General features: G+C 48.1%; 1 protein-coding gene across 4 annotated transcripts in view; it reads left to right on the top strand.

Moving 5' to 3' along the window:
• plxnb1b (plexin b1b) overlaps positions 1-17,083 on the top strand; it is a 272,332-nt gene that overhangs the window by 156,008 nt on the left and 99,241 nt on the right. For 3 of the 4 annotated variants that reach the window (XM_038812455.1, XM_038812454.1, XM_038812456.1), the window contains 2 exons: positions 4,494-5,628; positions 15,312-15,494. In XM_038812455.1, the coding sequence (XP_038668383.1) occupies positions 4,494-5,628; positions 15,312-15,494 (1,318 nt within the window). Of the gene's footprint in view, positions 1-471; positions 531-4,493; positions 5,629-15,311; positions 15,495-17,083 lie in introns of those variants that run through there. The other variant, XM_038812457.1, reaches the window with a different exon arrangement.

Below are 17,083 nucleotides of genomic sequence, written 5' to 3'. Positions count from 1 at the left end.
GGCTCCAGCTGTCAGGCTCTTTGGCGCAAACTCAGTGGTTATGATGCCCACTGGGCCGGGAATTGCTCGGAATTTGTGCTGGCAGAGTCTGGCCCATTGCATGCCCTGACCCACTTATCGAATAGCAGCCCCCACCAGAAATGCAAATCGCACGTAATTCAACCCCGGCGGAAACACTTAGACTCCCATACGGAAAAATCCGGCCACTGTTTAACGTACCTTCCTGGGCCTCCTGAGCTTTAATAAGGTTTTTTGTGTGATGTCTGCCTTGTCCTCCTCACTTTGGGCTCCTTTTTTGAATGAGTCCCGTGCTACCCCTCGAGACCCTGCTTGTTTCTGTGCTTCAGAGACCAGATTAGGCTCCGCTTTCCTCATTGTGCGGGAACAGGTTGGCCACATTGTGAATGAGTGAGTCATCCGCAGCTGTCGGCCTTTGACCCTGCTAATCATCCGTAACGTAGCAACCTGCAGTGGGCCGACTTATTGACTCAGTCGCAACTCAAGTCATGGTGATGCTGGAGCTGATGGAGGTGAGCGTATGTGTTCATTGGTGTGGATCAGCACCTTTCCTACCGAGGGTAGAGCAACATCCTCCTTGCTGCCAGGTGTCAGTTTGTGTTTGGTTGCTGAAAGATCTTTTTGAGGAAATGACCTGTACTTCAGTGTAAACTGCCTAACCAGTTTAATGAGGTAATACTGGCACCGTTCAGTGGCCTAATGAAGGGATCGAGTCCCTGGTATCACTGAGCCCTGGTCATGCTGTTTAAAGCTAAGAAACACAAGAGTTCACCTCCGTACGGCTGCTGCAAACTGAGCGTTGCTGAAACAAATTCTCCCTGTGCTTCACTTTTGAGTGTGACCGCTTTTAAAAGGCAGAGATGCTTTTGTCCCTGTGTTGCGCGTCTCGCGCAACACAGGGACAAAAGCATCTCTGCCTTTTAAAAGCGGTCACACTCAAAAGTGAGGGATTAGCTTCAGATTTTCCTGTCTAGCCCCGCTCTGAACAAAGCAATTAAAATGCAGAATCCTGTGGCAACCTCGTATGGACCCTGCTTCCTAACGATTGGGAGGCTTGTTTCTTTATTTTTTTAATGTGTGTCCAGAAAGGTCAGCCTTACTGCCGATCCCTAGTTACGCTTCACTGAGTGGACTGCTGTTACACCACTTCAGAGAGCAGTACAAAAAGCAGCCACGTTGATGTGGACTGGAGTTACATATACGCCTGACCGAGGAAGGACGATTGATCTCCTTCCCTACAAGGCGAGTGAACGAATTAGCGACAGCTTTACTGTCGTGACCTTTTTATCTCCAGATTTGTTTTGTGGCCAGAGGAAAATTCTCAAATGGCCTGGATTGGATCGTGCATTTTCTGAATTATTAGCCTGCGTCTTTGGATTACCAGAGGTTTAATATAATCACTAGATGTTATTGTACTTGTACGATAGTTCCATGCCTTTTTTTGAATGCAGTGTGGAGATTGTGCAAGGTGCCTGCTGCCATGGTGACAAGATGACCCTGTCCAGCAGCTGTGATCATTTCTATTGTATTAACAGCACTGACAGTGGACTTAACACCAATGGCCCAAGGGGTGACTCACCACCTCTTCTCGAGGGCAGTGAGGGATGGGCAACAAATGCTGACCCTGCCAGCAATGCCCACATCCCATGAAGGAATGAATTTTAAAAATATAGATGAGGAAAGCTAGGGTCTGCATTTGTTCAAGTGTGGCTATTTCTTAGTTTTAACTTGGAAACTATTAATGTGTCAATCCTATTTCTGGGAAGATGTTAAACCCTTGCAAAAGGACGCAAAAGATCCCGTGGCGCCATTTTATAGAAGAGCACTGGAGTCCTAGCCGCATGCCTTGTCCAACTGGGCTGAAATGGATCATCTGGTTGATAGCGCATTGCTTGCTTGTGGGACCTTGCAATGCCTAAATTGGCAGCTGTGTTTCCCTGTATTCCAGCAATGAGAAACATATTTTAGAAGTATGTTTCTGGCTGTGAAGTCCTTTCTAAATGTGAGGCCTGCTTGATAGGAATGTGCACGCTCATATATTTCAAAAGCTGGGCTGGCAAAGGACAGGTAGGTCTCTCTCAGTCGACTGTGCCCCACAATACAGACACCCTGAACCAGCAGCCCAATGCAGGTTTACAATTGTGCTGCTGGGTTGAGGGAGCTGATTTTATGTTGCTGACACACTTCCTCCCCTTGTTTAATGCTTTATTCGCTCGGGAGCAATAATGCAAAATCTGACAGCAGCACACGTGAATAATGGGATATGTGGGGGTCTCATTATTTTGGGGTTGACGACGCTGGATGTATTCCTGGAAGTTTCAACCCCACTATCTCCAACCATCCTACCCAGTTAAACGGCCTGTCTCCCGTTTGCAAAATTTTTACATCTAATAAACGGAAAAGTTCAAGGAAAATAAAACAATCGTGCCTCTTTTTAAAAAATGACAAAGGGTCATATTTTGCTGTTGAAATATGAGTGAGGCCATTAGCACTCAGTGTTTGGAGAGTGAATCAGACAGCAATTTGCAACAACCACGCTCACCCAGTTAAAGGTGGGCACAGGTTGTCCTGCTACCATGGAAGCTGCACAATCCTGGTATCTCGTTGAAAGCCTCCACATTCAGTGACACGGAACGATGTGAGGTTGCTGTACTTACATGATCAGTACCCAGTTGACGTGCCAGAAAAGTTCAGGACCTGCCCATACGACAGTAAGTACATTTTTAGTGATGTTATCAGTCTACTTCTGAGCAACCTCTCTGGCACTGAAAGGTAAGTTGCAAATGCTTGTGTTATTTCCACAAATCCCTGTTTCCCGGCAGAGGGCACTGCTCCAGAATGACAATCCCTGCAAATTCCTGCGCAGAATTCCATAGGAAGTCTGTGGACACGTTTAAGTGTTAATAAATTGGGGGCAGCACAGTAGCATTGTGGATAGCACAATTGCTTCACAGCTCCAGGGTCCCAGGTTTGATTGCCGGCTTGGGTCACTGTCTGTGTGGAGTCTGCACGTTCTCCCCGTGGGTGCGTGGGTTTCCTCCGGGTGCTCCGGTTTCCTCCCACTGTCCAAAGATGTGCAGGTTAGGTGGATTGGCCATGATAAATTGCCCTTTGTGTCCAAAATTGCCCTTAGTGTTGGGTGGGGTTACCGGGTTATGGGGATAGGGTGGAGGTGTTGAGGTGTGGGTACTCTTTCCAGGAGCCGGTGCAGACTCGATGGGCTGAATGGCCTCCTTCTGCATTGTAAATTCTATGATAAATTGCCGTGACCGTTTGTTCACAGCTGATAAACAACCCTTATGATTCTGTGTTGCTGCTCATCTCGCTGTTCAGGAGATGAATCTTTAATCCCTGGAGACTCCAGGACAATACTGGAGGCTTGGAAACACTATGGTGTCAGGATCCTGGTAAGTCTCCACATCAATGTCTCCAGATGCAGCTGACGGCAGGAAGTTTGCAAATTTGCCATCAGCTGGGCATTTCTAATGTAACTTGGCAGAGAGCCTATTAAACATCTCTTATCTGTGTCAATACCTCAGCAAATATAGCATTAATTTTGGAATGATCCAATGGAGTGATGGAGCAGGTTGTTTCAATTCTTAATTGTGACTGAATAATGTTTGTGCCTCGTCCATTTTCTTTGGTACATGAGTTAAATTCAGGAAAAGGTTCTTTCTGTCAGTAACAATTTCAAGACAAACTTGTTTTCTGGGTGCCAATTTGGAGTATAAAGCTCCAATATCAATAAGGTCACCACGTGCCCAGACCTTCGCTGATTGGTGTGGCAACTAGAAATCCTAGCTTCATTGTGGCATGTGGTGTGTAGATTCTATTCTCGGGTGAAAGTACATTTGTTAGGTCAGTGTGGAGGAAACCTTGCTTTGGGAGGAACCTGCTTTAATGTCGGCATGAGGGGAAGAACTTGTGTTTATAGAGTTTTAAGCAAAAAATGAAAAAGAAAAACCTAAGAGGAGAATGGGAAATAGGTTGCAGGGAGGAAGACTGAGGCAGGTATGGCTCTGTCACTCAAGGTGGAAGAGGTGGTGTGGGTGGATCCTGTGATGGGGGGGAATTGTAGGCTGGCTGACTGGTTAAATTAGGCTGAAAGGAGCACATCTGTGAAAATATGGAGACATCTTGCGTTTCCCACCGCTGATGCTACTTGAGCGCATGGCCTCCCGGAACAGGAGGCCATTCAGGCTCTTGAGCCCAGTCCGCCATTCAATTAGCTCATGGTTCATCTGTATCTTGACTTCACTTTCGCCCACCTCAGTTCCTTAACCCAGCTTGGGAATGATGAAGGCAATGAGAGTATTGGTAAATCCTTTGGTCAAAAGTAAATCAAAATGTAAAAATTATCGATCACTCAGTTGTCAAATTTTCCATTGGCGCCCATCCGTTTGGGGGTGGAGGGCAAGAGGGTTCCAGATTTCCGCTTCCCTTTCAATGACACAATGTTTCTTCTTCTGTTACAGCACATTGATCATGCTTTCTGGGACCATCCTCCTTGCCATTGTTTTCCTAAGTGTGTGCATCTGCCATGGAGACAAGTACAAGTCCTTCAACAGATCTGACACAAGGTTTGAGCACCTGACAGTCGACCCGGAGACCGGAAATGTCTATGTCGGAGCCGTGAACTTCCTCTTCCAGCTGACCTCTGACCTGACCAACCTGGTGGTCCAGCCAACCGGACCGCAGAATGACAGCAAGGAATGCCTGCCGCCCGTCAACCCCAGTGACTGCACACAGGTGAAGCTGATGGACAACCACAACAAACTTCTGCTGATTAATCCCTATGGGAATGAGCTGATTACCTGTGGGAGTTTGTTTCAAGGAATCTGTGAAAAAAGGAGTTTGGGAAACATCAGCTACGTTTTGTTCCACCCAGAACGCCCGGTTGATACGCAGTATGTGGCTGCCAACGACCCCAATGTCACGACTGTAGGATTGGTTGGCCTGTCCAAAGACAAGACTGCCGTCCTGTTTGTGGGGCGCGGTTATACCAGCAAAGGTGCCGGTGGAATACCACCAATTACAACCCGCAATTTGGAATTACAAAATCCCGACAGCCCAGAATCCCACCCCATTTTCTCCTATGAGGATACGGCTAAGTTAGCAGTAGCTGGACGGCTTTCTGAGTACAACCACCATTTTGTCAAATCCTTTATTTATCAGCTCTCTGTGTATTTTCTGTTTTACCGGAGGGACCTCAAGTCCCCGTCCAGAGAATATAAAACCTACGTGTCACGGATCTGCTTGGGCGACATGCATTATTACTCCTACGTGGAGGTTCCACTTGTCTGTCAGGCCGCCGGGAAGAACTACAACTTACTTCAGGCAGCCTATGTGAGCCGCCCTGGCAAAGGCCTGGCCCAAGGGGCTCTCAAAACCGAGGGGGAGGCCCTGTTTGCCACGTTCTCCGTTAGTCAGGCGGCCACTGCGAAGGCAACGGAAGAGTCCGCGCTCTGCATTTACACAATGAGCCAGATTGATCAGATGATCAACCAGACTCGGGACCTGTGTTACACCAACTCTGGGAAGACAGCCGACGGAAGCGAGGCGGCTTACATTGAGTATGAAGTCAAATCCAGCTGCAGTGGATTAACCTTAGTGAGTCCTTTAATAATTGCACCTTTCACATTTAATAATAGCACCTGTGTGATGTGTGAAGGAAATCCATCCTTTTATTGACCTGTTCCTTTAAAAAGACTAAGTGTGTAAAAGAGATGAAATCCATTGCTAATCTCCTCCGAGACTTAGTCCAGGAAACTTCAGAACATTATCCTTCCTAACACTGAAATTACACTAGTTACACTTGCACAAAATGATCTATTCTTGCCATTGAGCTGCAAACCGGGCTTGTTTCAAAGCCATGTTTACATTTGCATAGCTGCGCAGTAGCTCGGCATCGGCAGTAAGTTCTCGAGAAGGAATCCAAAAGTATTTACACCCAGTGTTTGGAAAGAATGTTTAAACTAATCTGCGGCGTTTCCTAATCACCTGTTTCAGGAGAAAGGAGGGTTAAAAATGTGAGATGTTCCACGCATGCAAAACTTACTTTAGTGCCAATGTGGATCTGCCTTGGCAATTCTACATGGACGTGCTGCACTTCATTGTATTTCACAGACCCAAATAGTTACCTAAAACTTCATTAGCTTCTGCCATCAGAAATTTATTTGACCCCGTTTTCAGAGGACCTGTGTACCTGGACACGTTTTCTGTTTTGTCAAAGGCTTATAAACAAAACAAAACAAAAGAGTGGTTCTCAGCCCTTGGGTAGAGATTCATGGAGCTTGTCCCCAACCACGGAGTTTGGAATTGGATGCAGTCCTATCAGCTATTACCAGGGGTGGGTTTAGCACCGTGGGCTAAACAGCTGGCTTACAATGCAGAACAATGCCAGTAGCGCGGGTTCAATTCCCGTACCGGCCTCCCCGAACAGGCGGCTGAATGTGGCGACTAGGGGCTTTTCACAGTAACTTCATTGACGCCTACTTGTGACAATCAGCTATTATTATTTTTATTTTTATTATTATATATTATTATTATTTTATTATTATTATTATGAGCTCCACAGAATTGGCAGCTTCGAGCCTGCTCCGCCATTCAAACAGATCATGGCTGATCTCTTCCTGGCCTCAAATTCACTTCCTTTCCTATCCCCCATAACCCTTTAACCCGTTTTTAAAATCAGAAATATATCTATCTCCTTCTTGAAACCATTTAATGACTCTGATTCCACTGCACTATGGGGCAACGAGTTCCACAAATTCACCAGCCTCTGCGAGAAGTAGTTCCTCCTCATCTCAGTTCTAAATCTACCGCCTCTCAACCCATATCCATGCCCTCATTCTAGATTGCTCTAAAGGGGGTACATTTGGTGAACGTTTACTTTATCAATCCCTTTTGGTATCTCCTCTCATCCTTCTAAACTCCAGCGAGTATAAACCCAAACTGTTTAATCGCTTCCTTGTACGTTCAACTACCACTTGTCTTTTTGCTCCCCCCGTTTGAATGGACCCCTCTACCACAGTGCAGTGGTCGGCTAGCTCATCCTCCCTACTGTCCTTTTCCTCATCCACACAGGGAGCAAGTACCTCGTACCTGTTGGACAAGGTCAAGAGCTGAGGCTCCTCTGTTTCTGAATTTGGAATCCCTCTACCTGCCTCACACCCTGCTGTCCCTGGCCACTGGCCGAATTTGAGGTACTTAATCTATGGGGTGTGACTGCTCCTGAAACAAAGGTAATTGTCCCTCTCCTGGATGTGCTGCAGTGTCTGAAGATCAGACTCCAGCTCATCAATTCTGATCCAAAATTCTTCAAGCAATAATCACTTGCTGCAGATGTGGTTACTACAGCATGCAATGGGATCTGCCAGCTCCCACATCGCGCAGCTACAGCACAGCGCCTGCCCAGCCATCTCTATGCAGTTAATTCATTCATTTTTAACAGTTTTTTTTCAAATTTAGTGCAGGTAGCCACCAGCCAATCAGATCACAGCTTCATTTGGACCTTACTTTTCAATTTTTTCAGCTTCTGTGAGGTATGTTAATTCATACTCACCACTCCAATGCACTGCCCTCCGAATCCCCTCCCTAGAGACTCTACCAGCGCTTTTATCCTGTGTCTCTACGCCGCTCCTCGTGATCTTTTATCCTGTCTGTCTGCCGATCTCCTCGTGCTCTTTATCCTGTGTCTCTACGCCGCTCCTCGTGATCTTTTATCCTGTCTGTCTGCCGATCTCCTCGTGCTCTTTATCCTGTGTCTCTGCCGCTCTCCTCGTGATCTTTTATCCTGTCTCTGCCGCTCTCCTTGTGCTCTTTTATCCTGTGTCTCTGCCGCTCTGCTCGTGCTCTTTATCCTGTGTCTCTGCCACTCCTCGTGCTCTTTTATCCTGTGTCTCTGCGTCTCTCCTCGCGCTCTTTTATCCTGTGTCTCTGCTGCTCTGCTCGTGCTCTTTATCCTGTGTCTCTGCCACTCCTCGTGCTCTTTTATCCTGTGTCTCTGCCGCTCTCCTTGTGCTCTTTTATCCTGTGTCTCTGCGTCTCTCCTCGCGCTCTTTTATCCTGTGTCTCTGCTGCTCTGCTCGTGCTCTTTATCCTGTGTCTCTGCCACTCCTCGTGCTCCTTTATCCTGTGTCTCTGCCACTCTCCTCGTGCTATTTTATCCTGTGTCTCTGCCACTATCCTCGTGCTCTTTTACCCTGTGTCCCTGCCGCTCTCCTCGTGCTCTTTTATCCTGTGTCTCCGCCGCTCCTCGTGCTCTTTTATCCTGTGTCTCTGCCGCTCCTCGTGCTCTTTTACCCTGTGTCTCCGCCGCTCCTCGTGCTCTTTTATCCTGTGTCTCCGCCGCTCCTCGTGCTCTTTTATCCTGTGTCTCTGCCGCTCTCCTCGTGCTCTTTTATCCTGTGTCCCTGCTGCTCTCCTCGTGCTCTTTTATCCTGTGTCCCTGCTGCTCTGCTCGTGCTCTTTATCCTGTGTCTCTGCCGCTCCTCGTGCTCTTTTATCCTGTGTCTCTGCCGCTCCTCGTGCTCTTTTATCCTGTGTCTCTGCCGCTCTCCTCGCGCTCATTTATCCTGTGTCTCTGCGTCTCTCCTCGCGCTCTTTATCCTGTGTCTCTGTCGCTCTCCTCGTGCTCTTTTATCCTGTGTCTCTGCGCCGCTCCTCATGCTCTTTTATCCTGTGTCTCTGCGCCGCTCCTCGTGCTCTTTTATCCTGTGTCTCTGCCCCTCTCCTCGTGCTCTTTATCCTGTGTCTCTGCCCCTCTCCTCGTGCTCTTTTATCCTGTGTCTCTGCCCCTCTCCTCGTGCTCTTTTATCCTGTGTCTCTGCGTCTCTCCTCGCGCTCTTTATCCTGTGTCTCTGCCGCTCCTCGTGCTCTTTTATCCTGTGTCTCTGCCCCTCTCCTCGTGCTCTTTTATCCTGTGTCTCTGCCGCTCTCCTCGTGCTCTTTTATCCTGTGTCCCTGCTGCTCTCCTTGTGCTCTTTTATCCTGTGTCTCCACCGCTCCTCGTGCTCTTTTATCCTGTGTCCCTGCTGCTCTCCTCGTGCTCTTTTATCCTGTGTCTCCGCCGCTCCTTGTGCTCTTTTATCCTGTGTCTCTGCCGCTCCTCGTGCTCTTTTATCCTGTGTCTCTGCCGCTCCTCGTGCTCTTTATCCTGTGTCTCTGCCGCTCCTCGTGCTCTTTTATCCTGTGTCTCGCCGCTCCTCGTGCTCTTTTATCCTGTGTCTCTGCCGCTCTCCTCGCGCTCATTTATCCTGTGTCTCTGCGTCTCTCCTCGCGCTCTTTATCCTGTGTCTCTGTCGCTCTCCTCGTGCTCTTTTATCCTGTGTCTCTGCGCCGCTCCTCGTGCTCTTTTATCCTGTGTCTCTGCCCCTCTCCTCGTGCTCTTTTATCCTGTGTCTCTGCCCCTCTCCTCGTGCTCTTTTATCCTGTGTCTCTGCCCCTCTCCTCGTGCTCTTTTATCCTGTGTCTCTGCCGCTCTCCTCGTGCTCTTTATCCTGTGTCTCTGCCACTCTCCTCGTGCTCTTTTATCCTGTGTCTCTGCCCCTCTCCTCGTGCTCTTTTATCCTGTGTCTCTGCCCCTCTCCTCGTGCTCTTTTATCCTGTGTCTCTGCCGCTCTCCTCGTGCTCTTTTATCCTGTGTCTCTGCGCCGCTCCTCGTGCTCTTTTATCCTGTGTCTCTGCCGCTCTCCTCGTGCTCTTTTATCCTGTGTCCCTGCTGCTCTCCTCGTGCTCTTTTATCCTGTGTCTCCACCGCTCCTCGTGCTCTTTTATCCTGTGTCCCTGCTGCTCTCCTTGTGCTCTTTTATCCTGTGTCTCCACCGCTCCTCGTGCTCTTTTATCCTGTGTCTCTTCCGCTCCTCGTGCTCTTTTATCCTGTGTCTCTGCCGCTCTCCTCGTGCTCTTTATCCTGTGTCTCTGCCGCTCTCCTCGTGCTCTTTCATCCTGTGTCTCTGCGCCACTCTCCTCGCGCTCTTTTATCCTGTGTCTCTTCCGCTCCTCGTGCTCTTTTATCCTGTGTCTCTGCCGCTCTCCTTGTGCTCTGTTATCCTGTGTCTCTACCGCTCCTCGTGCTCTTTTATCCTGTGTCTCTGCCGCTCCTCGTGCTCTTTTATCCTGTGTCTCTGCCGCTCCTCGTGCTCTCTTATCCTGTGTCTCTGCCGCTCTCCTGCGCTCTTTTATCCTGTGTCTCTGCCACTCTTCTCGTGCTCTTTATCCTGTGTCTCTGCGCCGCTCCTCGTGCTCTTTTATCCTGTGTCTCTGCTGCTCTCAGAACACAGAACACAGAACAGTACAGCACAGAACAGGCCTTTCGGCCCTCGATGTTGTGCCGAGCAATGATCACCCTACTCAAACCCACGTATCCACCCTATACCCGTAACCCAACAACCCCCCCCCCCTTAAATCTTACTTTTTTAGGACACTACGGGCAATTTAGCATGGCCAATCCACCTAACCCGCACATCTTTGGACTGTGGGAGGAAACCGGAGCACCCGGAGGAAACCCACGCACACACGGGGAGGATCTGCAGACTCCGCACAGACAGTGACCCAGCCGGGAATCAAACCTGGGACCCTGGAGCTGTGAAGCATTTATGCTAACCACCATGCTGCCGTGCTGCTCTCCTCGTGCTCTTTTATCCTGTGTCTCTGCGTCTCTCCTCGTGCTCTTTTATCCTGTGTCTCTGCTCTGCTCCTCGTGCTATTTTATCTTGTGTCTCTGCGCCGCTTCTCATGCTCTTTTATCCTGTGTCTCTACCGCTTCTCGCGCTCTTTATCCTGTGTCTCTGCTGCTCTCCTTGCGCTCTTTTACCCTGTGTCTCTGCCGCTCTCCTCGTGCTCTTTATCCTGTGTCTCTGCCCCTCTCCTTCTGCACTTTTATCCTGTGTCTCTGCCGCTCCCCTCGTGCTCTTTTATCCTGTGTCTCCGCTGCTCCTCGTGCTCTTTTATCCTGTGTCTCTGCCGCTCTCCTCGTGCTCTTTTATCCTGTGTCTCTGCGCCGCTCCTCGTGCTCTTTTATCCTGTGTCTCTGCTCTGCTCCTCGTGCTATTTTATCTTGTGTCTCTGCGCCGCTTCTCATGCTCTTTTATCCTGTGTCTCTGCCACTCTCCTCGTGCTCTTTTATCCTGTGTCTCTGCCGCTCCCCTCGTGCTCTTTTATCCTGTGTCTCTGCCGCTCTCCTCGTGCTCTTTTATCCTGTGTCTCTGCCGCTCCCCTCGTGCTCTTTATCCTGTGTCCCTGCCGCTCTCCTCGTGCTCTTTATCCTGTGTCTCTGCCGCTCCTCGTGCTCTTTTATCCTGTGTCTCTGCGCCGCTCCTCGTGCTCTTTTATCCTGTGTCTCTGCCGCTCCTCGTGCTCTTTTATCCTGTGTCTCTGCGCCGCTTTTCATGCTCTTTATCCTGTGTCTCTGCACTGCTCCTCGTGCTCTTTTATCCTGTGTCTCTGCCGCTCTCCTCGTGCTCTTTTATCCTGTGTCTCTGCCCCTCTCCTCGTGCTCTTTATCCTGTGTCCCTGCCGCTCTCCTCGTGCTCTTTATCCTGTGTCTCTGCCGCTCTCCTCGTGCTCTTTTATCCTGTGTCTCTGCGCCGCTCCTCGTGCTGTTTTATCCTGTGTCTCTGCCCCTCTCCTCGTGCTATTTTATCCTGTGTCTCTGCCGCTCTCTTCGTGCTCTTTTATCCTGTGTCTCTGCGCCGCTCCTCGTGCTCTTTATCCTGTGTCTCTGCCGCTCTCCTCGTGCTATTTTATCCTGTGTCTCTGCCGCTATCCTCGTGCTCTTTTATCCTGTGTCTCTGCGCCGCTCCTCGTGCTATTTATCCCGTGTCTCTGCCGCTCCTCGTGCTCTTTTATCCTGTGTCCCTGCCGCTCTCCTTGTGCTATTTTATCCTGTGTCTCTGCCGCTCTCCTCGTGCTCTTTTATCCTGTGTCTCTGCGCCGCTCCTCGTGCTATTTTATCCTGTGTCCCTGCCGCTCTCCTTGTGCTATTTTATCCTGTGTCTCTGCCGCTCTCCTCCGTAAGGGCATAAGAACTAGTAGCAGGAGTGGGCCATCTGGCCCTTCGAGCCTGCTCTGCCATTTGGGAGATCATGGCTGAGATTTTGTGGACTCAGCTCCACTTTCCCACCTGAACATCATAACTTTTATTCTTCAAAAACTATCTGTCTATCTTGAAAACATTTAATGAAGAAGTATCAACTGCTTCACTGGGTGTGGAATTCCATAGATTCACAACCCTTTGGGTGAAGAAGTTCCTCCTAAACTCAGTCCTAAATCTGCTTCCCCTTGTTTTGAGGCTATGCCCCCTAGTTCTGCTTTCACCCGCCAGTGGAAACAAACTGCCCGCATCTATCCTATCTATTCCCTTCATAATTTTAAATGTTTCTCTCAGATCCCCCCATAGCTTTCTAAATTCCAATGAGTACAGTCCCAGTTACTCTACCTCTCCTCGTAATCCAACCCCTTCAACTCTGGGATTAACCTAGTGAATCTCCTCTGCACATCCTCCAGCGCCAGTACATCCTTTCTGAGGTAAAGAGACAAAAACTGAACACAATACTCCAGGTGTGGCCTCACTAACACCTTATACAATTGCAGCATAACCTCCCTAGTCTTCAACTCCATCCCTCTAGCAATGAAGGACAAAACACATTTGCCTCCTTAATCACCTGTAAACCAATTTTATGCAACTCGTGCACTAGGACACCCAGGTCCTACTGCACAGCAGCATGTTTTAATATTTTATCATTTAAATAATAATCCTTTTTTGCTGTTATTCCTACCAAAATGGATAACCTCACATTTGTCAACATTGTATTCCATCTGCCAGACCCTAGCCCATTCACTTAACCTATCCAAATCCCTCTGCAGACTTCCAGTATCCTCTGCACTTTTTGCTTTACCACTCATCTTAGTGTCGTCTGCAAACTTGGACACATTGCCCTTGGTCCCCAACTCCAAATCATCAATGTAAATTGTGGGCCCAACACTGATCTCTGAGGGACACCACTAGCTACTGATTGACAACCAGAGAAACACCCATTAATCCCCACTCTTTGCTTTCTATTAATTAACCAATCCTCTATCCATGCTACTACTTTACCCTTAATGCCATGCATCTTTATCTTATGCAGCAAGCTTTTGTGTGGCACCTTGTCAAAAGCTTTCTGGAATCCAGATATACCACATCCATTGGCTCCCCGTTGTCTACCGCACTGGTAATGTCCTCAAAAATTCCACTAAATTAGTTAGGCACGACCTGCCCTTTATGAACCCATGCTGCGTCTGCCCAATGGGACAATTTCCATCCAGATGCCTCGCTATTTGGTATATGCTCCCTCTTCCAGGAAATCCCTCCATCCATGAGTGCTCAGTCTTCTTCAGTGTCATAAAGCCATTCATGTAATGCTGTTGCTATCACAGTCAACAAGGCAGCGAGTCTCCCAAAGTGTGTACACCCAGAGCTTCCAGTCATGGTATTGAGAGGGATTTACTTTCCAATCCAACATCTGGTCTCTGTTGGCTCTGAGAATGTTATTGTTCAGTTTTGTGGTGTTTTCTGTGAGCTGGCAGATAGCAGAAGCTTTTATGGAATACAACCTCTTACGATCATTGCCCATCATTATGATAACCACTTCACCACTACAGGGGGCGGGGATGGGCAAACAAAGCGGTACAAATAGAATTGTTATTTTTGTACATGGTCACATTGAGAACACACTTTGAGACTTGCAAAGTATAACGTAACTGTAAACAGTTTGCCAGCCCAGGTGAAGAGCGAATGAGCAGTTAAATGAGGCCTGCAGAGATGGCTTTATCAGTGATGTTCACCTAATTAAGGATAGTAAATTGGACCTAACAAGATGGGTGGGATTATGAACCAGATACTTGAATTTGTTGCAGTAAGTTTGGTCGAGCAGCAACAATGGCTGTTTCAGACAGCTAGAGGGATAGAGAGCTGGGTGGGGCTTGTGAGGGGGGGGGGGGGGGGGGGGGGGGTCACCTCTGCCTGGGCTGGTGCAGGTTCAGCCTTGGGCAGGGTGCGAGTGTGAATAGAGGCCATTTGGTTTGGATATATTCTGGCACTAGCCCAGCTTGACCGAGGCGGTAAAGTGAGCTTTCGACGTGTACATCCCTACAAAGTGAGCTTGTTCTCTTTTGAAATTTCATCCAGTTGCGCAGATTCACTTTCCCTTCTTTTATCTAATCCAGATTTCTTGGCATGTTTTCTCCTCGATTGCTCCTTGCCGGAATTGCCTACCAGTTTCTCCAATAAATTGGTTAATGAAGCAGGAGGGCCTTTATTTGTTTTGTCTTGTCATACATGACAGTGGGGAGAGAAAGTGTCTTGTTACCTGTTAAAGAAGCAGGGGAGTTGGCGGCTTGAATACACTTTCCTGACCTGTCTCTCACCTGGGATTGTTTTCTTGGCAGACGAGCCAGCGATGAGGGAGCAAAGCGTCTGTGCAGCATTCAGCGGCCCATTCGAGGCCGAGCAAATATTTTTTTAAAAAGATGTATAAAGAGGAAAGGAATGGGCCAAAAGACTTGGAATTAGATCAAATGAGCAGATGGCAAAAGGACTGGAGAGGGTTTTTTTTGAGAAATGCAGCAAAATGAGGCTTTATGTTAGGCATTTTAAAAATAGTGATGACTGGAAGTTTGATGAAACTGGTGCTGATTAATCTCTATGTAAAACACAGTCCACATAGTAGCCATGTTTGTTCTCCTGCAATTTGGCTACTGTACAACGGTGGATGGCAAACCACAATTAAAGCAGCCTAAAGGTTTCAACTTCCCGACAGTGCCTCCCATAATTGTTAACAGGGCAAAGAGCTGAATACAGCTCCTTGGAGGATTGACTTGGCCTGAAATCAGCAGGTCGTTTAAACTGGTGAGCACTGAAATGCACAAAGGAGCTGGCACGCTTAACAACTTTTAAGTGGCGCCGCTGTAATTGACGCCTATGGTGATGAGAAATGGTTTGCTGGGCAGAGGTTGCTGGCTATGAAAAGCGCGGACAGTGTAGGCAGAGGAGACTGTATTGATTTTTTTTAAAAAGTTGAACCCAGGTGCTGTGGAAAATCTGCAATAAAACTGCAGCCTCGGTAATGTATGGCAGGAGGTGAAAGGGAATGGATATAGTGTTCAGGTTTTTTTTTACAATCTACACACTCAAAAACCACTGGACAAGGGCATTTAACTTTTAAACCCGCTCATCGTAATTATTGATTCAATGTTCGTGCTTTACTCAATCTGATTTGCGTTACTTTCTTCTCCCCTCTCTCTCGCTACAGGACACTCTCAATGCTTACCCATGTGGGTATGACCACACACCCAGCCCAATGGCCAGTCGTATACCCATTGAGACACCTCTGGTATTCGAGGTTGTTCAGGGGCATCTGGTTGCTGTGGTCGTGACAGTGGAAATGGAGCACACCATTGTCTTCATGGGAGATGCCAAGGGGCACCTGCACAAGGTAAGAGTAGACGCAGAGAACAAAGCTTGAAGAACAGGGGGGCAATGTCTCAGAGACCAGCCAGTGGTATTTTCTAGCCCTGCTCGAGTGAAAGAGAGTGTTTGTTTTTTCACATTTGCAGGACACCCCAAAACAGCTCATACCACAACCTGCTGACTGGGGGAAGTGAGGGGCAGTGAAATGTCAGCAGACTGTTTAACTATGGAAGGCATTACAGTCACATTCAGTCCTGTCCTGCCTCACCTTTTTACAGGGGTCACTGAACCCTAACTGACTTTTATTGCTCCTTTATACCAATTGCATTAAAAGCTGCCTCTCTGCTCGCGGCTCTGAAGGCGAGTCATGTCGGACTCTACGTTAACTTGCTGTTTCGCTCTCCACAGATGCTGCAGAGTTTTTCCAGCATTTTCTCTTTTAATTTCAGACTTTCAGCATCTGCAGTAATTTGCTTTTATCTGAGAGCAGCTTACTACTTTGATAGAGAGTATTTTATTCATTCATGTGGGGGTCACTGGCTGGACCAACATTATTGCCCATCCCTAAGTGCCCTTTACTCTTGATCCACAGCAATGTGGTTGTCTCCTGAATATAGAACATAGAACATAGAACGATACAGCGCAGTATAGGCCCTTCGGCCCTCGATGTTGCACCGACATGGAAAAAAAAAACTAAAGGCCATCTAACCTACACTATGCCCTTATCATCCATATGCTTATCCAATAAAATTTTAAATGCCCTCAATGTTGGCGAGTTCACTACTGTTGCAGGTAGGGCATTCCACGGCCTCACCACTCTTTGCGTAAAAAACCCACCTCTGATCTCTGTCCTATATCTATTACCCCTCAATTTAAGGCTATGTCCCCTCGTGCTAGCCACCTCCATCCGCGGGAGAAGGCTCACGCTGTCCACCCTATCTAACCCTCTGATCATTTTGTATGCCTCTATTAAGTCACCTCTTAACCTTCTTCTCTCTAACGAAAACAACCTCAAGTCCATCAGCCATTACTCATAAGATTTTCCCTCCATACCAGGCAACATCCTGGTAAATCTCCTCTGCACCCGTTCCAAAGCTTCCATGTCCTTCCTATAATGAGGCGACCAGAACTGTACGCAATACTCCAAATGCGGCCGTACTAGAGTTTTGTACAACTGCAACATGACCACATGGCTCCGGAACTCAATCCCTCTACCAATAAAGGCCAACACACCATAGGCCTTCTTCACAACCCTATCAACCTGGGTGGCAACTTTCAGGGATCAATGTACATGGACACCGAGATCCCTCTGCTCATCCACACTACCAAGAATTTTACCATTAGCCAAATATTCCGCATTCCTGTTATTCTTTCCAAAGTGAATCACCTCACACTTCTCCACATTAAACTCCATTTGCCACCTCTCAGCCCATCTTATCTATGTCCCTCTGTAACCTGCAACATCCTTCCACACTGTCTACAACTCCACCGACTTTAGTGTCGTCTGCAAATTTATTCACCCACCCTTCTGCGCCCTCCTCTAGGTCATTTATAAAAATGACAAACAGCAACGGCCCCAGAACAGATCCTTGTGGTACGCCACTCGTAACTGTA

The sequence above is a fragment of the Scyliorhinus canicula genome, chromosome 11, assembly GCF_902713615.1.
Source record: "Scyliorhinus canicula chromosome 11, sScyCan1.1, whole genome shotgun sequence".
NCBI lineage: Eukaryota > Metazoa > Chordata > Chondrichthyes > Carcharhiniformes > Scyliorhinidae > Scyliorhinus > Scyliorhinus canicula.
Note: the sequence above shows the minus strand (reverse complement) of the source record. Positions and strands in the feature narration are given on the sequence as shown.